At 34.7% G+C, this 23,909-nt stretch overlaps 1 protein-coding gene across 1 annotated transcript in view; it reads right to left on the reverse strand.

Moving 5' to 3' along the window:
• Positions 1-2,982: 2,982 nt before the first annotated feature.
• Positions 2,983-23,909, reverse strand: part of LOC142338616 (cathepsin G-like) — a 78,811-nt gene continuing 57,884 nt past the window's right edge. Inside the window, exon 9 of the mRNA XM_075388449.1 lies at positions 2,983-3,070. Within this exon, the coding sequence (XP_075244564.1) occupies positions 3,059-3,070 (12 nt within the window). The 3' untranslated portion in view covers positions 2,983-3,058. The remainder of the gene's footprint in view (positions 3,071-23,909) is intronic.

Raw genomic sequence — 23,909 nt, forward strand, 5'->3', positions numbered from 1 at the left:
TCATAAGAGAGCTTTTTGGTCCCAACTGTACAGCTGATTGATTCGTGATTTCATTTGCCTCTGGGTTTTATTGAAAAACCAGGTGCAAAAATGTTGCATTTTGATAATGCCATAACAGGTGTCGGTGGCCGTGGAGATTGCATAGGTGGCTGAAGTGGTGACAGTGCAACATTTTGCACATCGACTGACGTCTGGTTCACTGGGTTCACCACACCACTGCCTGAGGGACTATGTGACTAATCGACCCTTCGATCACTGACAGATTGCTGTAGTGGAGCGTGGAGTTAATCCCGATACAACGCCAAATGCTGAGCAATAGAAATTGCAACTCCTGACCGTGTGTACTGAGAAAGTATTTCAAGGTGGTTTAAGTTACGGGCAACATTATTTGAGTTTTCTGGAGGATTACCAATGGAAGTATCTTCAACGGCTTGATAAGCGGCTGCTGAACCAGGACGAGAAAAGTTTAGTTCACCTGCAGCCGTCAATGAATTACTGGGTGGAAACGAATTTACCCAATCCTGAACAAATTTCTGACTTCTATCTGATCCTCTATCTTTGGGTAAATGCAGTTCACTTGAGTGGTGACTGAACAAAGAACGGTTATCCATTTATTCGGCCTCATCTAATATAGCTGCGGCAACACTCTTGCTGTGGTTTTCCTTCAATTCTTGAAGTGCCATCTGCTACATTTGTAATTAAAGCTCCTTTTTGCTCGAGGCAATTTCGTATTTTTGTTTGGCAAGGAGCATGGCAGCTTGTTTTGGTTTGTCAGCCTCTTCGCGTTTTAGTTTTGCCATGAGAAAGTCATGTTCACGCTGACTGGACATTCATGGTCTTGTTCGGCGTGAACTTCTCGTAGACTGCCCTTGAGGATTAATGCCCTCGCATACGGTGTCTGGGTCAGCAACTGAGTCAATATAGCTTCTCGCGGCAAGCAAGAATTTATCATTGTTTTTAGTTACTTCATTCAACCATTGCTCAAGGACAGGATAAATTGAATCTGTTTCTCGGTTTTACTGGCCACGTCAAGCAGTTCTTCATTGTACTGCACCAGTTTACTGAAAACATCCTTCAACTTAGAAACCAAGCGTTTAACTTTAATCCTCCTGTCTTGCCAATCTATGGCATCAGTAATGTCCATGTAGATGTTGCACAATTCGGATTCCAGATTAGATTTTTCATCATAGAGATTTTTCAGTTTATTGCTGTTCGGTCACGATACTGGAATGGCTAACTTCTCAATGTAGAGTAATTTTCAACTAAACACGTGGAATGAGGGTTATACTGAACCCCAATGACGAAGACTTGATAATCAAGACAGCGAAGTGCAGGAAAGAAGTTACCTAGCAACGAATTAGTCTTTGAAAGTAAGTAACAAAAGTGAGAGAGCGTCTAATGTGCTTTTAAGCAACTTGAGACTCAACAGGAAGACCTCAACGAATCGAGCGACGAAACTGACGGGACGGAAACACAGATCGAGCGACGCACGACGAAACTGGAATCGAAAAGAACGGAAAGAAAATGTCGGCGACGGGTGCACGATGCGGTGGGAAAACTGACGGACTGATCGGAAACGAGTAGCCCGCAACGAAACGGGAAGACTGGAAAGAGCGGGCAGGAAACAAGTAAGCAATGAGCGGGGAGGTGTGGTTGTAATAGGCTACCAGACCACAGCAACAAACTCAACTCAACAAACTAGCCGTACCTCTAGAACAAACTTAAATCACACCCTAGGAAGGAGGAGAGAAGCTACTGCAAGACAAACTAGCACAAGTCATTATGAAGCTTTATGTACAAATAACAAACTAATTTACGGCAAAGCAGTAGTGTACTATATGGATGAAAAGAGCAAGAAATTTACTAGCCGTAACTCCAGAAAAAACTTAAGTCACGCCCTAGCAATATCCAAACCTAAACAACCGATCAGCATGCCAACAATATTAAACAGACTACAGCAAAAGTTAAATAATATGTAGTGTTTTTGTAGTCTATGAAAGCTGGAAAAGTGAAAAAATAATCTAGCCGTAACTCCAGAATAAACATAAGTCACACATCATAAGTATAACGGAAGCGTAGAAATATGACCCAAAAAAACGGAACGATTGGATACAAATATGAAAAAAGCAGTTTTAGGAGAGCGACGTTAATGAGAAATAAACGAATCACGGAGATTTGAAATGTTGAACGACGAAAAACACGCAGGCGGTACGATATTGCAATACGATTTTTTTTGTAGGCCGGAGGTTGTAAAATTATTCTCCCCTTTTTCACACCTTTTCTCTATTGAGTTTCAACAATTGAAAATCCTTCCAATTGGAATAACTAGTTTTCTGACAAATTTGTCAAAAAATTTGTACTTTTGTCAATTTTTTTCTATTTTTAATCAGTTTTTTGCAAATTCTGTTTTCAAAACTGATTTTCTAATGTTCTGAATTGCATCAAAATTGACCAAAAATTTAGTATAATGTTCTCTTAATTTTGTCTATATCAGAAGTTATCTTTTGATATACGAACCGACTATGTCAATGTTTTCAAAATTTTGTTAATTCGACCAAAAATTTTCAAAATCGATGTTTTCTCGTTCCAAAATCTATGTTTGCGAGGGTAAATGGTGACCCTTTACGGATATTTTCCAAGTTATTGCTTAATTCTCTTACCCCTTAAAAGTATATTAAAAAAATCTTTGGGTTGGGTTTCCTGCCGTATAATTTAACCTTTAAATACTATATTTCAAAAATTTAGAGTTTCGGTTCTGTCTTACAGTATTTTCATTCATCAGCACAATGACGTTGTGGCTGATCTGCTCAATGTTGGGTAATTTTGATCCAGGCCTCCTGAAGCCATGTTGTATGAAGTGTAATTCGAACGCACCGTACCCCTGTGTGCGTTCAAGTTTACGCTGCTTCATCAACCAAATCCAGGAAATGGGTCAGGGCGTGTCCAATGAAGTATTGTTATTTTGTCATCGATCTCAATTTTCGCCATTCCTTTTCAAAGGGAATCAAAAATTTTGAATGGGTTGCGTTCAGGTATCACCACAGTAAAAACCACACCTCTACAAACACACCTAAAAAAGACTTCAACCTCGGAATTTAAAAAAGTGAGGTCAGTAGTATAATGTGAGCAAGGGGAATATATATATATATATATATATATATATATATATCTATATATATTTATATATGTACATATATATATATATATATATATATATATATATATATATATATATATGTGTGTGTGTACATGTATATATATATATATATATATATATATATATATATATATATATATATACATACATATATTTATATATTTATATATATATATATATTATATATATATATATATATATTTATATATACACACGCACATATATATATATATATATATATATATATATATATATATATACATATATATATATATATATATATATATATATATATATATATATATATATATATATATAATCACTAGAAACACTTTCCAATCGTCGTTTTTCACTAAGTAGGCTGAGTTGAGCAATGCGAGACTGAGTTGAACTGCCTTCGAAAATCATGCATCAGTTAATGAGATTCGATTCTTGGCCTTCCAGTTAAATTGCATAAGTAGAATTGCTGTTTATTTAAAACCTTTATGTATTGGTTCCGATCCGAAAATTGTATAATGTATGGAATTCCATTCAGCTGCTTTATTAATTTTGGAAATAGATTTACACTTGATGTAGTTCTTCCTATTTATGATCGAAATCCTTTCTTCCAAAAGGGCAGTGAAATCAGCAGAATATCGACAAAAAATTGACATTTTTTATCAACTTACTAAGGCTGTGAATAACTATCGACTTCAAGAAATTCATTGTTTTTCTATCAAAGCTATCAAACGAAGATGTTCATAAACCTAAAATTTGAATACCAAAACTGTTCACGTTTTTTTTGAAAAACGCACACAATCGATCTGTCAAATCATTGTGAGCGAGAACAATAAACCTCTCAAACTAAATTTATTAAATTAGTGGAAACCATCCTAGATAATAATTAGAAAAATGTTTACTTATCAGATCCAGCCTAAACGAAAAAACTTCACATAGAGTTATATGGTGTTAGATGAAAGTCGTTATAGTTAATTACCATTTTGCAAAAGAACTATTTTTTCAAAAAGCTTATTTACACAAAGTTTATTTTGAACATTTTGTTCTTCCAATTTTTCTATGTCTCAGTGTTCCAAAAAGTCAGTTTAAGAAATACTTTTTTTGTAATTTTTGTTAATATTTTTTATGACTTTAAGCACACAATTGTCGTTTCCCTCAAATAAAGTTTTTCAAATAAGTTTTTTAAGTCGATAATTGATTAAGCTGATGTTTCTTTTTTGCAATTTTCCATTAAATAAAATTGAAAAACAAAAAATATTACAATTTTTTTTGTGAACTTCATAAATTTGAAAAAAATCAGTTTGCTCATTTATGTTTAAAAAAAACTGTTTTTACCTAATTTTTTCAATCGGAATTTATGTTTTTTTTGAAATTTATGTTATTTGGATCCCTTAGATTTTTGAGATCTGAGTTTCGGTTCTGGAAAGTAGTTATCTCTTTTGAACTCTACCCGTTTCTTAAAAGCAGACCTCTTCGTTGGTTTAAATTTAAAACGCGCCAAAAACTTGTGAAATGTGAGCTTGGAATAAGATAGTACGAAATCTCTTTAACTTTTCGTTTTGCATATTTCTTCAGTTCTTTTCAGGTCGGCTAAAACTTCTTTTACTTACCCCAATATCTTTTCCTTCAGAAATAATACTCAAATTTAGATTATACCAATCAGAAGGAAGCATTGACATAATATTCGTATATAGTATCCAATCAGGATATTAAAAATAGGCAATATGAATGTAAAAAATAGTAAACACCACTAATAATTAACTATCTTATGAAGTGGATTGCGCCTGAAAAACAAAAAAACACAGACTATTAGTCCGATTATTCCAAAAAATATGGAGAATACGACAAGCTGCTAGAATTTTTTTATCTAGCTGCAAAAAGATCAAAATTATTGCTGCTGTTTGTACCAGCTGATTTTCGGGACGTTTAAGAAATTTGTAAACAACATGGTTTATATTCACTGAAGCACAACAATTATCTTAAATGCTGTAGTTCCGTGGCGTGAATCACCAGCGGATAAAAGACATGTTCTCAAAACATGCTGAGACATTTATTGAAAAATAAAGAACAAAAAGCTTTCGAACTGTTCAGCTTTCGAACTGTTCATATTTCACGACCTCTTTCAACTTCTTTTGCAAGATCTTTGCCAAGAGGGTCCAAATATCATTGAAAGCTCCACTATTTGAACTATGTTTTTTGAAACTTTCATCATGTTAAATTCTGAATCCGAAATCCTTACAACGCCAGGAATTCCATTCACCTGCATTAATAACTTTTTAAGTTATTTCACATTTAATGTAAATCTTATCTATAATCTAAACTGCTATTTCTAATGTGAAGTGAAATCAGTAAAGTATCAACCAAAACTAAACCTTTTATCAACTACTTAACTAGGCCTGTGAATAGCTTTCGATTTCAGGCAATTCATTGTCTTCCTATTTACGCCAACAAACAAAGATGTTTCAAGGTTAGCTGAAAGAGATTTTTAAATCAAAAATTTTCACGTTTGTAGTGCCAAATGCACACAATTGACATTCCAAAAATAATTGTGACCGAGAACACCAGAACTCTTAAATTAATTTACTAAATGCTTTGAAACTATTCAATTATTTTTTGTAGGAGAAGTATTTTTACTAAGTTTTTATGTTAAATGTAATCTATTCAAAATAAGTGTCGTCTTATTTAACTACCTGTTGCTAAAGAGCTCGTTTTTCTTAAAACTGTTTTTGAGAAAATTATTTTTGAATGTTTCCTTTTTCGAATTTTTTGTTTCTCATTGTTCTAAAATTCTGAAATTTAAAATTCTGCTCTAATTTTTTGGAATTAAAATTTCCTTGAAAATAAGTGTCGTTTCTCTTAATAAATTTTGACTCAAAAAAGTGCTTTTCACTTCTTAAGTTTCTGGGCGAAAATTGTGTAAACTGATGTTTCCTTTTTCGCCATTTTCCTTTGCCAAAATTTCAAAAACAAAGTTTTTACAATTCTTTCAGCAACTTATTAGAAGGTATATTAATTTGAAAATATCAGTCTGCTCGGTTCTTTTTGGATTAAAAAAGGCTATTTTTACATAATCTTCTTGTCGAGAAGGTTTTGCTGTGGATTGCACTGGAATACCAAAACACGCAGACTACGAGCTCGATACCTTCACAAAATACAGACAATACTTTAAGCTGCTAGACATCATTTTTTGCATTGAGCCAAAAATTGGCTTATTTTAGAGGCAGAAAGGCACAAAGGCTTATTTTAGAGACATTAAGAATTTCGTAAACAATTTGACTTTCGTTTACTGAGCACAAAAATATTTCAGATGCCGTAGTCAGGTAACATGAATCACTGCTGTGGTTAAAAGACTCCAAATCACAGCAATGAAAGGTTATCAGTGTCTTTTAAAGCTCGCTTATCGGAACTACGAGTTAGCCTTTTAAGTTAGCCTAAAAATCTTGATAGCATGCCATTAAATTGACTTTTTTGTCGATAATTTTGTAACTACCTGACATTCCTATGTAAAGAATTCCCATTTCTGATTCATCATCACGTGATGTTAATAAAGGAAAAAAATAATTTTTACTTTATTATATAAACCTATTTTTATTGGCTATGCGAATTGTATTGGGTTTCATAAAAAAATTTTGGCTACGAGTTTGGATTCTGTCGGTCTCGATTACCCTTGTCTTTAGTCAAATTTGATGAGGTAAATAAATCATTATTTTTTTTAGCTAAAACACTAATATATTTTTTCTGCTTACAAAATGCAGATAATTTTGTTTCGTTCGTTTTTTTCAACTCAACTTACTTTTTTTCAAATTTCAAATTTTACACAATTCATTATTAACGCAACCGATCGATAAATGTTCAGTCTCAGCTTACTTTAAAAAAAACTTTAAGCTATTGAAAAAACCAAACCGAAATCTAGAACAAGTTACTCCTTTATCATTGTTTGAGTACCACAGAGACAACCAGATTCAAATTTTTGAGAGGACATCAACGTTCAGGTAGACAACAACGAATCAAAGCCAAGTGAGGAGAAACGGCAACGAGACAAAAACAGCAGCTGAAGTACATTCAAGAAAAACAGTAACTGGAAAGGGTAAGCACTCAAAAAAGTCTTTTGCAAAGTTTTCGCAAACTGTTTTACTTTTCATAAATTTTTGATAAGGCCCGTCTGCATAATCAGTTTTGCTACTGAATCCTTACTAGAAATAACGATAAAAGCAGATTTGTTTGAATTACCAAATGCAATAAAATGTTCTCATACTTGTCCTTCAACCATTGGTATCGAAGAAAAAAGTTTGTTAGTACCTTGGAAGTGAGTTTGACCACTCGAAATAATTGTGTGGTTCAGAGATGCTTCAATTTGATATTTTATACAAACAAGATCTCCACAGGGGACTTAAAAAGACAGCGGGTTTAAGGGGGTTTAAGGATTAAAATGCAACGATTTTGTGTACGTCTGTTTTGAATGTTTTTTTTTGGTAAAAAGTACTACAAAATGGTGAAGTCTTTCAGAACAAGTAACTTAGTATAAAATTTTTTTGTTTGTGATGTTTTTTAATTTATTGCTTTATGTTTTTCACTTTTCAAAAAAAAACAATCTCTCGGAGGAGTTGTTTGATATTTTTGAGGAGATATCAGAAGAAGAAAGAAACTGGTAATAATTTTAAGAAACCAAACAACAAAAATTACTCTCTCGATGGGTCGTCGTTGCTTGGAGTAAATAATAGATTGAGAGAAAATCAACCAAGAGGTTCCACTTGGTGGTCTTGCAGGAGTTGGTTAATCAAAGTCAGACAGACTTTTGATTTACTCTGAAAGTATTCGTTACATGCAGCATTTCATGACGCCCAGAACATTTTACAGCAACTCTGAAGATCGAGCTACTATTATATGTTACCATTTTTCAAATATACCATTTTTCAAACTTTCTTTTCTTTGAAAAACTTTTGTTTTGTATATTGTTTTGTGTTAACGGTTTCACTAAGTTTCGATGAAAACATATTTTGAGTGAAAGACAAACCAAAATTAGTTGCTTAGTTGCACCTCATTGACTGACCTTTTATATCACTCATTTGAATACGTATTCGATAATATAAAATAAGTCCATTCTATCTCGAACTCTTTTGAACGTATTTGTTTTTTTTCCTCGATAATTTTTTTTTCCTGTGTGTCTCCATGCTAACCTGATTTTGAAGTTCTATTTACTTAACTTAGTGGCGCTTTCCTCGTTAGAACTTTTAACGGGCCAGCGGTTTGAATTGTTATATTATCAGGAGCCGTTGGTTATAAATTCCATTATCAGAGGGCTTGTCCAATGTTTCACCATTGTCCAATCTTTCACATTATATTCGTTAGTTTTATATTTAACACAAAACATCGAAGAAGAGCCCAAAAAAGTAAATTTCTGCTTTTTCGTTAAAAAAAATGATTAATAATTTTATTTTCTTTTTCTGATATCTCCTCAAGCATCAAATCAAGCAACAATTCTGAATGATTGTTTATTAAGTGAAAAAGTAAAGCATTCAAACCAAAGAACATCACATTGAAAAAATTACATTCAGATAAATGCAATTAGCAATTTCTTTCATTTTCTCTTTTGGAACAAAATGTTTTGTTGTACTTCAGTGGGCATAAGCCTTGTTGCTTTAAAATTTTTAAAATGCCTCAAAAATAAGATGCAGCAATAAACAGAGTAATATTCAGTTTTTTAGCAAGGCGGAGTTTACATGTCTTACAACTCCTGTGTTTCGCAATCTTTTTGAAGTAGTCAGCCTCTAGTCTTTTTTGTTATTGTAGTGCAACCCACTATGTGATCCCAAAGACTGAAAAAAGTAACATCCCCAGATAGAATTTTTGACCACTAATCTAGAAAAGACTGTCATACCCAGGCCAAATCATTCGTTTCAACTCATTGTTTTGCCCTTCAATGACCACAACTTAGTTCATTTGAGTACTTCACTTAGTTGATCAATTTTAAAATCCTTTCTGATGAAACTTTGTCTGTGGCAGAAGTCACATTTTATTCTGTTCGTCATCTTGTAATTTTGTTTAGAACTGTTTTCATGATTGACGTGAACTATTTTTAGTTTCTTTCCTTTCGGATTTAATCTAGTTGCACTACTCTCAATTTTAATCCAAATTTCAGTTGATCTAAATTTTCTTCAAACCCGCAAAGCAAAACCCTGCTCTATTCAATCAAACAATTGCTCATCAATTGAAAAACAAGTCACAGTAAAAAAAATTTTGGTACGTGATTTCGCCCAGCAAAATCAAGCCAAAGTTTGTTTTGGATCGGAATTAGATTCCGAAGCAAACAATCCGTCATTTCGCTCCACGAAATCAGTCAACCTAAAATCAGTCACTACAACTTAAAAAACAAAAATACTCAATACAAAAAATTCGAAGTCAGCATTTAAGCTAACTGGCTTGGTAGTTACAACATGGCGCAGTGAGCGCACAGAGAGTTATCACGAAAAAGATCAACTCAATCCAACCAGTTATGGGAAAGACCGCTCTCGGAGCCCCTAAATTGATGTGAACAGTAGAGTGTTCAACTCAAATCAACAATCCTGTCTAATGAAAGCATCGCAATCGATTGTCTTCTGGGGTAAAAACCCAAACAAATAACTCCACAAATGTAACCCAATTACAAAGAGCCAATTGAGGACACTTCGGAACAATCTGAGCGAGACTTTTAAACACAAAATTTTGATCTCAGTTGGAGACAAAATGTCGAGAAGTGATTGAGGCTAGAATCCTTTGCGGACAAAAAAGCAAGGACAATGTGCGACCAAAATTTGTTGCAAATTGTGTTTAGGAACCGAGGAGAGCACTTATAATTATGTATAGGAACCGAGGAGAGACAGGTATTGACACAAAAAATTTTACATGAGGAAACATATGATCGCACATTTGGACGATGATGGGAAATGCTTGAACACGCCTTCATTCGTCCTCTAAACATCACTTTCAAAACAAAAAAATTTTTTCTCAAGAAGGAAGAAGAACAAATCTACAGTTCAAAATGTATTGCCCAAAACCAGTAACTTCGAGCCTCATTGTTAAAATGAGGTAACCAGTTTTGTCTTCATAACAAATATGTCTGACACTGACAAACAAATCTAGCTACTTCGAGAAACAGTGGCACCCTAGAAAGCTCCGAGAATCGCAATCAAAGTAGAGATGGGTCAAATAAATCAACAAAGTACTGCAGCAAACAATTCGCAGAGCGCAAAAACAATATAACAAAAACGGTTGTTTTTGTAGAGCGAATAATAAAAAAATCAACATGGACGAAAAATGAACAATCGCGGAGACAACAACCTCAACAAGGACAGAGGCAGCAATAGGTGTCGCAATTGTGGCCAAATTGGAACACAACCCATAGAAAGAGATACCTTATGATTGGTAAGGAATGCAATCATTGCTGAATGAAAAACCATTTTGCAAAGCTATGTCGAAATTGTTTTGAATGGGCTTCGAAACAACGTCAACAAAAGACATGTAGATAACGTTGGAGCTGAAAAATAAATCGAAAACACATTAAGTAACATATAAAACGACAATGAAACGTTTACTTCTAACTACAACTCATCTGAAAATAAATATGTTGCAAAATTTACAATCAACTCACAAACCTAAATAAACCTATGGACATGAATTTTACCATCCGAAACACTGATTTTTCACAAATATTAGATTCGGCCAGCGCCTGTTAAACCTTATTTTTGGAATTGACAAAAGAATTCAGGTACGATTCTACAAATGCGAAATGGTCTGAGAAAAAGATTAAAGAGTCTATAACTATGTCAAAAAATAGTCGATACACTGGGATGCATGAAAACTGCGGTCAAAGATAATGATTAGAATATCAAAAAAGTAAGGTTTGTTGTAGTAGCGAATCTTCATTGTTCGATTCTGGGAAATGATTTTTTTTGATAAACTTGGAATTTGCATCATACAAAAACCAAAGTCGCAACATAAAGTAAGCTGTGAGTAAAGTAATCACTGTTAAGTAATCACTGAACATAAAGTAATCACTGTTAAGTGAGTAGAAAATAGCTGATATGTTTCCAAGACTGATAAATTGCCTCGGAAAACCTTAAAAATTGTATCAAATCATGTTTCAACAAAAACTATTGAACAAATCGTCAAAAGGGACAAAAATTATTTAACAACAATATATTTGACTTTTGCTGACAGCGAACTTGATTTGCAACCAGATACGGCCCGCAATTGAAATTTCAACATTGTAGGTAGCAATATGACACGCACATATTTCCCTCGAAACGGGATTTTACGGATTGACAGATGTACCCATCAAACTTCAGAAGGCCATTGATTGACCACTAATAGGACCAGGTAATACTTACTGTTTTCTCGATGACTTTCTCATAATTAATAAAAAAAATGCAAAAACCAATTGCTATTAAATAAAAAGTGCCATGAAAAAATTGATGAGGGAATTGTTTGAACTAACTTAGGAAAATGTCATCTGGCTAAACTTGAAACCGAAATTTTGGGCCACAAAATACATCAATGGTTATGACATCACTTCACAATAAAATAGAAGCAACCCAAGTATTAAACTCTCTTGGAAATCTGTAAAAACTACCCTCATGTTTAAGATTGGCTCATCATCTTAAAAATTTTACACCAAACTTGTCACAAGTATGTCTTACAGTAAGACCGCTCTTAAAAAAACGGAAATTTGAATGGACCAAAAATCAAAAAGAAAACTTCGATGAAATAGAATCTAAGATCGCTAATGCCACTGCAAAACCGGTGATTCAATCCTGAATCAGACACCCGTATCAAATGTGACGCATCACGTCAATGACTACACGCGCCATTGGAGCAGCTAACTCACAAAAATTTGTAAACAGTAGTAAAACAGAGTAACGCTATAATTTGAACAGACTAGAATTATGCGTGTAACAATGCTTGATCTATCAAACACCTCAATTACTAAATTTATGGAACATCATTTCAATTTATCATGTATCATAGAGCTTTATTATCACTTATTAGTGAACATAGGTGAAACGAGTTATAAAATAGCATATTGACACATTGGGTTGAAAGACAGTTACCGTTTGGTTTACAAATGACCACCTTCCGGGTTCAAAATGGGATCAATAGATTACATTTTTTAAGAGTCGCAACAAGACCCTGCCAAAATTTTGACCTATGATAAACTCAATAATTATAGTTTGACATACTATTCTGAAAGAATCGGCCAAAAAAATTTGACTTCTTAATCTAAGAAATCGCCAAAAACTGTAAATTTGTGCCTCATTGTGAAATTGAGGTAATCAGAGACGTCTTTATAACAAATATGTCTGACACTGACAATTAACGCTATCTACTTCGAGATACAGTGGCACCTGAGAAAGCTCTGATCATCGCAATCAAAATAGGGATGGGTCAAATAAATCAACAAAGTACTGCAGCAAACAATTCGCAGAGCGCAAATGCAATATAAAACAACGGTTCTTTTGCGGAGCGAACAAAACACAAAATCAACAATCACAAAATATAAACAATGCCGGAGACAACAACTTCAACAACGAGAGAAGTAGCAAAAAGCGTCGCAATTGTGGCCAAATTGGAGCTCAATCCATTGATAGAAATACCCTATAATTGGTAAGGAATGCAATCAAGGCGGAATGGAAAACCATTTTGCCAAATTATGTCGCAATTCTTTTGAATGAACTCAGAAACAACGTCAACAATAGACAAGTAGATAACTTTGAAACTGAAAACTAAATAAAAAACACAGTACCTAACGTCTAAAATTACAATCAAACGTATACTCCTGACTGCAACGCTTCCGTAGTTAAATAAGTTGCAAAAACTTATAATCAGCTCACAAACGTATTTACACCTATGGACGTGAAATTGACCATCCGGAACACTGATTTTTTCACTAATTTTAGAATCGGGCACCGCTTGCCTAAATCGTAAGTTTGAAACTGACCAAAACAAATCATGTAAGATTGTATAAATGCGAAATGGACCATGAAAAATATTAACGAGTTTAGAACTCTCTCAAACAAAATAGTCGATACACTCGGATGTTTGAAAACTGCGGTTAAATATAATGATTGGACTATCGGAGAAGTATGTTTTATTGTAGTAGCAGATGCTCATCATACGATTCTGGTAGAGATCTTTTTTGATAAACTTGGAATTTGGATGAAGTAGAAATCGCTGACAAAACATAAACTAAATTGAGTTAACAATCGATGTCAAGTAAAGAGAAAATAGCCGAAGAATTCCCAGTGTTCATAATTTGCGTTGCAAAATCTGAAAATCATTACAAATCAAATTTCAACAAACATTTTAGAGCAAATAATCAAAAAGAACGAAAAATACTAACTCATCTTCAACCAAAATTCGAAATTAGACTCGTAAAACTGTTAAAAAAAGGAGTTATAGAAAAATATTCAAGTAGTTCGGACAAAAATTTTGTATCTCTTATCGTCGTCTGTTAAAAAGAACCAATCTGTATAACTAGCTCTATTTTGAAATTTCCTGAACAAATGAATCCACAAAAACAGATCTCAGATGCCAAAATCATAAACTCTCTATTACAAACAATATCCCAAACACCTAAATCTACCGCTCCAAAGGATAAAGATTACTTGACAATAACAGATTTGCATTACGCTTGGAGCCCACTTAATTTGCAACAGATACGGCCCGGGACTGTAATTGCAACGTTGTAGGCAGGGATACGAGAGGCACATATTTCCCTCAAAACGCGATTTAACGGATTGACTGATATACCCGCCGGATTTCAGAAAGCCATTGATTGAACACTTATAAGACTAGATTAAACGTTCTGTTTTCTCAATGACTTTCGCATAGTCACCAAAAAAATACGACGACCAATTGTTTTTAGTCAAAAAGTGCCTTTAAAAACATGTTGAAAAAAATCTCTGAATTAATTTGGGAAACTTCCATCTGGCTAAACATGAAAACAAATATATGGGCCACAAAATACAAATGGGTATGACATCACTTTGCAATAAACAAGAAGCAACCCAAATGTTAAAGTCTACCGGAAATCCGGAAAATTTTACCTTCATTCTTAAGATTGGTTGATCATTTTGAAATAATTATACCGAACGTGCCACATGCATGTCAACTACTAAGACCGCCTCTTAATAAAAAACTTAAAAGTTGACGGGCCTAAAATCCAAGCAGAGAAATTCAATAGATTAAAAACTAGGATCGCAACTTCCACCAAAAACCGTTGTTTCAATTCTGAATTAGAATCCAGTATCGAATGTGACGCATCACGTCAAGGACTACGAGTGCCTTTAGGGCAGCTAACTCACGAAAATTTACAAACAGTAGAAAAACAGAAGAACGCTATAATTTCAACAAACTAGAGTTATGCGTGTATTGTTGATGCACTGGGGTTAGTAGATTGCGTTTTTAGAGAGCCGCAACAAAACCCTGCCAAAATTTCGACCTACGATGAAAAATTTATAATAGCAAAATTAGATGCTATCAAACACAGCGCGAAACGCTTTCTAATTAACGGGGAGAATGGCATTCATTTCGCATTGCAAAAAAACACGAAATTGAGGTAAATCTAAATAACTCAGATTATGACAACACTTTTGCGGAATTCGCAAAGCGAATTGAAGCAGTAAATAACACTACTCCAACTAAAGCTGATAGTTCTACAGAAAATAATCTAAATTCCATTCCTAGTCAAAATAATTAGCAAACACAAATAAATCGCGTTTTGTTGAAATCGCCCTTCAAAAACAGTTCAACCAATTTCTCTAAAATAACTCAAATTGCCAGTTGCCTCATATCTTTTAACAATGTCTAACTCTGATGATGAAACCCTTAGCGTCATCAAATCTAACACGCTCCGCAAAATCCAAATCTCCGTTAATGCCGGTCCTTCGACAGACTCCAAACAAACACAGGACACTAACAACAGCAACTCAAGCGCAACACCAACAACTCCTGATCTGTATGACGACGCATTTAACTTTGCCCTCTCGATTATATTTACGAAGACACCCCTGGCTAGCCTCACTTCTAAAGATGCGGTGTTCAAAGAGATCCGGGACTTTATTCTCACACGAAATGAAAAAGATGCAAATAAATATCGCCCAACGTACAGAATTTCTGGAGGAAATAATTGTAAAGTCAGGATGCGTCTGCGTAGACGATTGAGTTGAAATACCAAGTTCGATCAAAAAGTCTATGTGGAAGCAATCCACGCCACACAACCTGGAACCTGGAGCATGACAGATATGGCGTTGAATGCTTACTGGCCGTACATGCAATGCGACGTTGTCAGCAGAACAGCAAAGGGTACCCCCAGCAAAAAACAGCTAAAAACTTAAAACCAATAACATTTTCAACAAAATGGGCCACCAATGTTCTTTGACGACCAATGTTTTCCATGAGTATTTGGAGGACGAATGTTCATCGATGGGAAGACCAATGTTCACCAACGTTCTTTGGCGACCAATGTCTTCCATGAGATATCAGAGGACATATATATATATATATATATATATATATATATATATATTATATATATATATATATATATATATATATATATATACATATACATACATATTTATATATATATATATATATATATATATATATATATATATATATATACATTTATGTACATAATATATATATATATATATATATATATATATATATATATATATATATATATCGATGCAAACAATCAATACGGAGGTTATTTCCCCTAACATTATTTTCCCCTTCAATATCCCCTATCACACAAAAACTTGAAAGTTTTGAACGTATTGAAAGTGATACTTTGAAGGAAATATTGGAAGCAGATGCCATTAATGACCGAAATATCGTGCGTCGCATAAGCATATACCATTAAACACAACATTTGCACCTCTAAGTTAAACTGTAGTTGGATCTTTTTCGTTTGTACCTCCCACCACCCCCCCCCCCGTACGTTGTGCGCCTCCCAGTAACAGAGCACGTGCCATTATAGTTTAAAAATCAGTATGTAGAAGAATGCACGTGCTTATGGGAGCTGCAAATAACATTCACCCACTAAAGGGGGGAAACTGTCGGAAATTATCCAGATTTGCAAAGGGAAAAGATACTACGCAAATAAACAAACATACCTTTTTGCCTAAAGAATTTTCATAATCAGTTGCGCTCTTGCTTTCCGTTTTTCAATTCTCCTGGAGAACATATTTATGAAACAATGATCTCAATCATTATGTGTAATTGGTGAGCAAACTAGCTTTATAAATTAGTCATCAACAGCCGCCACCTCACGTTCAACACAAAATAAAAACTAGTAAAATTTGATACGAATAGCTTACTGCAATCCCGGGTCACCGATCATTCAACATTCTTCGATTTCGTACAAGGTCATGAATGAGTTTTAGTAATCATACTAGGTCATATATGATTTGAATGAATTATTGGTAGTCATACAAGGGTCACAAAGGATTTCTTAGAAATCATACAGGGATTATACCAAAAACTTCAAAGCTTAAAAATTGTGTAATTTAATTTTCTATTGAATTTGAATAAATTTCTCGGAAATTAGACAAGGTTAAATATGCCACAACGGGAATAAAAGATACCACAGAATTATGCATGCCGGCTAGCGCTTTGTTTTCGCAGAGCTATATCCACACAGAGAGCCTCAAAGAAGAAAAGATCATTTCCCTAAATCTGCCGCAATTCTGCAATAGTTTATCTAATCAGCATGAAATAGGCATCCCGGGTAAAAGCATTTCTGATTTCCTACCAGGAACATAAATGATTTAGTACTGACCATGATTGATTTTTTTGTAAGATCCTTGAGTGAAACCAAAGAATTCATATATGATCCTTGTATGATTACCACGAGATCATACGTGATCCCAAAATGTTTACCAAGAACCTTACATCTTTTTTCATATTTTTAAAAACCATTTATGTTTATTGTCAATTTTTACTCGGTTCGGCATCACTATGTTAATTCCCGTCATCACTTTGTAATCCGCCAAGAGACCTTAACGTACAACATCATTTGCAATGTAGGAGACTAAATAAAGTTATTATTAATGTATGTACAATCAAGTTCAATCAATTTAAAAGGCATCAATAGGTAAAATGGAAAGTTCGAAATTTCGGAAAAATGAGTTTAGGGTCCTGTTTTTACAGAGCTTTTTCCTTTAAAACCAATTGATTTCTCTTGTTGCTGGGAGCCATTTCAAGCGCCGGGAAGGTCTTCTGCTGGTTCTTCTTGCTTTTACTCTTTTTATTGGTGTTCTTGACCAGCCTCGTTGAAGTTAATTAGTTCGTCGTTTTTCTATGCGTGTTAAGGTATCAATAATTCTTTATTCAAGGTAAAAAAGTTGTTATTAAGATTAGCTATTCAAGAAGTAAAAAATTTTGAGAGTGGGAAGAGTAGAAAAGAAAATAAATAAACAGACAAAAAAAAGAAAAAATAAAAGTAGGGCTGCGCTCATGTTGGGGATTGAATTGCTGCGCCTCATTTGATCAAAGAAATAGAGAGATGCGCTAGTTGTAAAAAATGTGATTTTGTTCAAGAAACCAAGCGTTAAGACGCGTTAAAATAAACTGAGGGAAGGTAAGAAAAAGTGCAGTTGCAACATTTAGTAACTTGTCTTCAAAAACAAAATTAAAGTGTTTTGAAGAATGAAATAAAATACAGAAGGAATAATAAGAAGCAGTTAAATGTGCTATGCTAACCTCAACCTTAAAACCACTGAACCAAACCGCGTATAGCACGTATTATGTCGCTAGTTGTATAACCGTAACTTAATTTTGATAACGATATCAGTGGAGTGAATGTGAAAAATATGAACGTTTTCTTGGTGTAAACTGTTGTTAACGATTAAGATTGTTCAGTAGATAAAAGCTGTGTAACTTGCATTTGTTTTTCTTGTCTTTCTCATAGCTGATCCCCGAATTTACTAGGTGAGCGGCTGGCTTAGTTGTTCGATTAGGACGTTGTTTCTTCAACTTTTGCCCCGAATTAACTAAGCAAGCGGCTGGAAATAAGTCATTGGATGATGGCTGTCTGGTTTTTCTACGATATAGGAACTGGTAAAGAACATTAGAAGGATAGATGGTCCAGTGTGCTTTGATAACTGTTTTTCGGACGTTGTCTCTTTTTCTGGATGAGTTCAAGTATTGATTTGATCTTGTTTTCTTTTGCCCGTTTCAGGAGCTCCTTTACTAATCTATTCTGAAAATCTCCTCTTGCAGGTACTGCAAAGTAGGAGACTAAATAAATGATTAATTCCAAATAGATAAACAATTTTTTGATATACTCTGAAGCCAGTTTATACCTAAAAATGCTCTTTAATAAAAGATGATTTTTTTTGCTTTTAACCGCAAACTCGTTTTCTGAATATGTTTAAATTTCAAAGTTGTTCTTAAGCGCACACAAAGAATCAAATGTGGATTTCAAATGCAATATAATAATTCCACAAGTCCACTGACTACTTTGTACGAGAATTTGTAGCACCGGCCAATGTTTTATGTGTCATATATAACCTTCTATGCATTTTCAAAATTTTTTGAGCATCAATAGAAAAAAGAAAATCATACTGTTTTTAGGCTTTTACAGTTTTGGTATGATCCTTGTATGATTTCTAGGAAATTACATATGATACTTGAATGACTAGCAAGAATTCAAACAAATCATATATGACTTAGTATGATTGCTAAGAATCATATATGTTTTAGTTCGAAATCAAAAAAGTTGCATGATTGGTGACCCTGGTTGAAATAAATTACAGATTTTGGGTCATTCAACAAACAGTGGAGCCCGCCTCAGGGAAGTAAGCGAATGCTTACAATTGTATTGAAACGATCTCCAATTTCGGCCTTGATTGAGCACATACATGAGCACCAACCTTGGACTAAAGAAATGACTCGGAAGCCACTTCTACACAACTGGGGCCGTTTCTACAGTGCGTCTTGATCGCTTCTTCTATTGAAAGCAAACGCTGACTGCATGCAATTGCATGCAAACGCTGACTGCATGCGAACGCTGACGAAATAACCAATAATTTTGACTGAGAAATTTTTATATCATATGTGGTGTATCGCTTCGAATCAGGAAACGGAAGTAAATTTTGGGGAACAAATTTTTAGCAAAAAACTAAACAATTTTGTATTATAGCAAGAAGAGTTTTTTTGATCTTTTCCGTTTGTGCCCCCCAGCTTAGTGGGCGCATAATAATTGCACTCCCAGACGCACGTGCCATATAAATACATAATGATTTACAATGTAATGGCACGTGCTCTTTAACTGGGGGGCGCTTAACGTACGGGGGGACACAAACGGGGACAAACGTGAGAAGAAAAAATCGGAAAACAGCTTTTAGAGTATATGCTGAACGACGCAAACGACGCGGATGGGAAGTCAATGGAGATATCAAGAAGCCAAAAGAGCGATAATTAGCTCAATACTGTAGGTGCCGGAGTTACGTCTAATTAAGTTACTTTAAAGCTATTTAACCGTTGAAGTTTTGAGGAACAAATTTTTAACAAAAAAAGGAAAAAAATTTGTATTAGAGCAATAACATTTTTTGGATCCTTTCAGTTTGTGCCGCCCCCAGCTTATTGGACGCATAATAATTGCACGCCCAGACGCATGTGCTATATTAATACATAAAGATTTACAATGTAATGGCACGTGCTCTTTAACTGGGGGCGCTTAACGTACTGGGGGACACAAACGAAAAAGATCCAATTTTTTAATTATCCAACTTCTGAAAGATCTGAAAAAACTGCAGACGAAACCTTAAAAGATATCCAGAATCATTTATGTTTAATTTTGGAGGTCCTTTCAGTTCAACTAGATCAAGCAAGACTTTTAATTGAACATCAGGTGAATTATTTTTTACAAAAAAAATTGAAGTATTAGTTGTAGTAGCAGATATAAATTAAAAACCAAGTAAATTGCGATTAGGAACTGTTTGAAACAGAAAGGAGGGCCTGAGATTATCAAAGAAACTGAAGAGAGAATTTTTTTCGGGCTTCGAAGCACACTTGAGCTAAAAACCAAATACACTGCTACTCAAGAAATGTACACCTAACTCCCCTGACTTGCCATACAAATCCATATCAAATCAATCCTCAGTCGAGACCAGATGGTTATCATGAAAGATTCTACCAGAATTTTGCAAATTTGCCTATCTTGAAAGACCTGGCAGAAATATTGCTATCTTGCAAGGTTCTGGCAGAAAAATGTTTATCTTGCATGATTCTGCCAGAAAAATTGTTGTCTTGCAAGAATATGCATATTCTAATAAAAATTTTGCAGAATCTGCCAATTTTGAACCGGGTTATTTAGATGAAGACTCAGTTAAGTCTTACGAAACGTTGCCAAATAATGAGTGGAGGGACTGCTAAAACAGCGAAATGGAAGTAGATAAAAAATACGCACTCCGCAAAGCACGCGGCAGATTACAGATGCCGAAAACCATTTCCTTAAATCAAGAAATGTTCGCTGACCAATTTTAAAAGCAGAACGTTCGCCAGGAACTGATTTTTCCTCAGGCAGCCTTGATTGTAACAGGAAACAGGGAATTTGGTAAAGTCTCGGAGGATTGTTTGAAATGCTCCCAAGCAGCAGCTCTTTAGCCAAAAAAATAAACACTCAATTCTTCAGAGTCCAAGAACTAAGAAAATAAGGATTCGGTGCGAAGCAATAATTTGGCCAAAAATGTGAGAAGGAAAAATCGGAAAACAGCTTTTAGAGTATATGCTGAACGACGCAAACGACGCGGATGGGAAGTCAATGGAGATATCAAGAAGCCACAAGAGCGATAATTACCTCAATACTGTAGGTGCTGGAGTTACGTCTAATTAAGTTACTTTAAAGCTATTTAACCGTTGAAGTTTTGAGGAACAAATTTTTAACCGAAAAGTAAAAAAATTTGTATTAGAGCAATAACATTTTTTGGATCCTTTCAGTTTGTGCCGCCCCCAGCTTATTGGACGCATAATAATTGCACTCCCAGATGCACGTGCTATATTAATACATAAAGATTTACAATGTAATGACACGTGCTCTTTAACTGGGGGCGCTTAACGTACTGAGGGACACAAACGAAAAAGATCCAATTTTTTAATTATCCAACTTCTGAAAGATCTAAAAAAACTGTAGACTGAACCTTAAAAGATATCCAGAATCATTTATTTTTAATTTTGGGGGTCCTTTCAGTTCAACTAGATCAATCTAGACGTTTAATTGAACGTCAAGTAATTTAATTTTTACAAACAAAAAAATTGAAGTATTAGTTGTAGTAGCAGCTATGAATAAAAAACCAAGTGAATTGCAATTAGGAACTGTTTGATACGGAAAAGAGGGCCTGAGATTACCAAAGAAACTGAAAAATGCTTGAATTTGCTTAATATGAACTCAAAATCTGTTTGAGTCACTTTTGACTTACATATAGGAAAACAAAAGAGAGAATTTTTTTCGGGCTTCGAAGCACACTTGAGCTAAAAACCAAATACACTGCTACTCAAGAATTGTACATCTAACACCACTGACTTGCCACACAAATACATATCAAATCATTCCTCAGTCGAGACCAGATGGTTATCATGAAAGATTCTACCAGAATCTTGCAAAACTGCCTATCTTGCAAGACCTGGCAGAAAAATTGCTATCTTGCAAGGTTCTGGCAGAGAAATGTTTATCTTGCATCATTCTGGCAGAAAAAATGTTATCTTGAAAGATTCTGGAAGAAATCTTGCAAGAATATGCATATTTTTATAAGAATCATGCAGAATCTGCCGATTTTGACCCGGGTTATTTAGATGAAGACTCAGTTAAGTCTTACGAAATATTGCCAAATAATGAGTGGAGGGACCGCTAAAACAGCACGAAATGGAAATAGATAAAAAGTACGCACCCCGCAGAGCACGCGGCAGATTACAGATGCCGAATACAATTTCCTTAAATCAAGAAATGTCCGCTGACTAATTTCAAAAGCAGAACGTCCGCCAGGATCAGATTTTTTGTCAGGCAGCCTTGATTGTTTAAGGAAACAGGGAATTTGGTAAAGTCTCGGAGGATTGTTTGAAATCTTTGCACCGAGCAGCTCTCTTCGAATCAATAATTTGGCCAAAATTGTGAGAAGACAAAAACGGAAAACAGCTTTTAGAGTATATGCTCAACGACGCGAACGACCCGGATGGGAAGTCAATGGAGATATCAAGAATCCAAAAGAGCGATAATTACCTCAATACTGTAGGTGCCGGGGTTACGTTTAATTAAGTTACTTTAAAGGCAATTTAACCGGTGAAGTTTTGAGGAACAAATTTTTAACAAAAAAAGAAAAAAATTTGTATTATAGCAATAAGATTTTTTGGATCTTTCCGTTTGTTCCCCCCCTGCTTATTGGGCGCATAATTTTTGCACTCCCAGACGCACGCGCCATATTAATACATAATGATTAACTATGTAATGGCACGTGTTCTTTAACTGGGGACGCATAACGTACTGGGGGGGGGGGGTAAAAACGGAAAAGATCCAATCTTTTAATTATCCAACTTCTAAAAGATCTGAAAAAACTGTAGACGAAACCTTAAAAGATATTCAGAACCATTGATGTTTAATTTTGGAGGTCCTTTCTGTTCAACTAGATCAAGCTAGACATTTAATTGAACGTCAGGTAAATTAATTGTTACAAACAAAAAAATTGAATTATTAGTTGTAGTAGCAGCTATAAATAAAAAACCAAGTGAATTGCGATTAGGAACTGTTTGAAACAGAAAAGAGGGCCTGAGATTATCAAAGAATCTGAAAAGTGCTTTAATTCGCTTAATATGAACTCAAAACCTATTTGAGTCACTTTTGACTTACCTATAGGAATTTAAAAGAGAGAATTATTTTCGGGCTTCGAAGCACACTTGAGCTGAAAACCAAATACACCGCTAATCAAGAATTGCACACCTAACACCACTGACTTGCCATACAAATACATATCAAATCATTCCTCAGTCGAGACCAGATGGTTGGTAGAAATCTTGCAAGAAAATGCATATTCTTATAAGAATCTGGCAGAATCTGCCGATTTTGACCCGGGTTATTTAGACGAAGACTCAGTCAAGTCATTCTAAACATTGCCAAATAATGAGTGGAGGGACTGCTAAAACACGAAATGGAAGTAGATAAAAAGTACGCACCCCGCAGAGAACGCGGTAGATTACAGATGCCGAAAACCGTTTCCTTGAATCAAGAAATGTCCGCTGACCAACTTCAAAAGCAGAACGTCCGCCAGCAACAGATTTTTTGTCAGGCAGCCTTGATTGCAAAAGGAAACAGGGAATTTTGTAAATTCTCGGAGGATTGTTTGAAATGCTCCCACCCAGCAGCTCTCTAGCCAAAAAAATAAACACTCACACCTTGAGAGTCCAAGATCTAAGAAAACAGGGATTCAGTGCGAAGCAATAATTTGGCCAAAGTTGTGAGAAGACAAAAACAGAAAACCGCTTTTAGAGTATATTCTGAACGACGCCAAAGGGAAGTCAATGGAGATATCAAGAAGCCAATAGAGCGATAATTACCTCAATACTGTAAGTGCCGGAGTTACGTTTAATTAAGTTACTTTAAAGGCTATTTAACCGGTGAAGACGCGCTGAATTACAGTACAAAATCTAGTACTACAAAACTGACATTAATTTCACCTTTAATTTCATTTGCTGGAAGATTTCATTTAACTGCAACAAGAAA

This window comes from Convolutriloba macropyga, chromosome 4 (assembly GCF_964194025.1).
Source record: "Convolutriloba macropyga chromosome 4, txConMacr16.3, whole genome shotgun sequence".
Classification (NCBI taxonomy): domain Eukaryota; kingdom Metazoa; phylum Xenacoelomorpha; order Acoela; family Convolutidae; genus Convolutriloba; species Convolutriloba macropyga.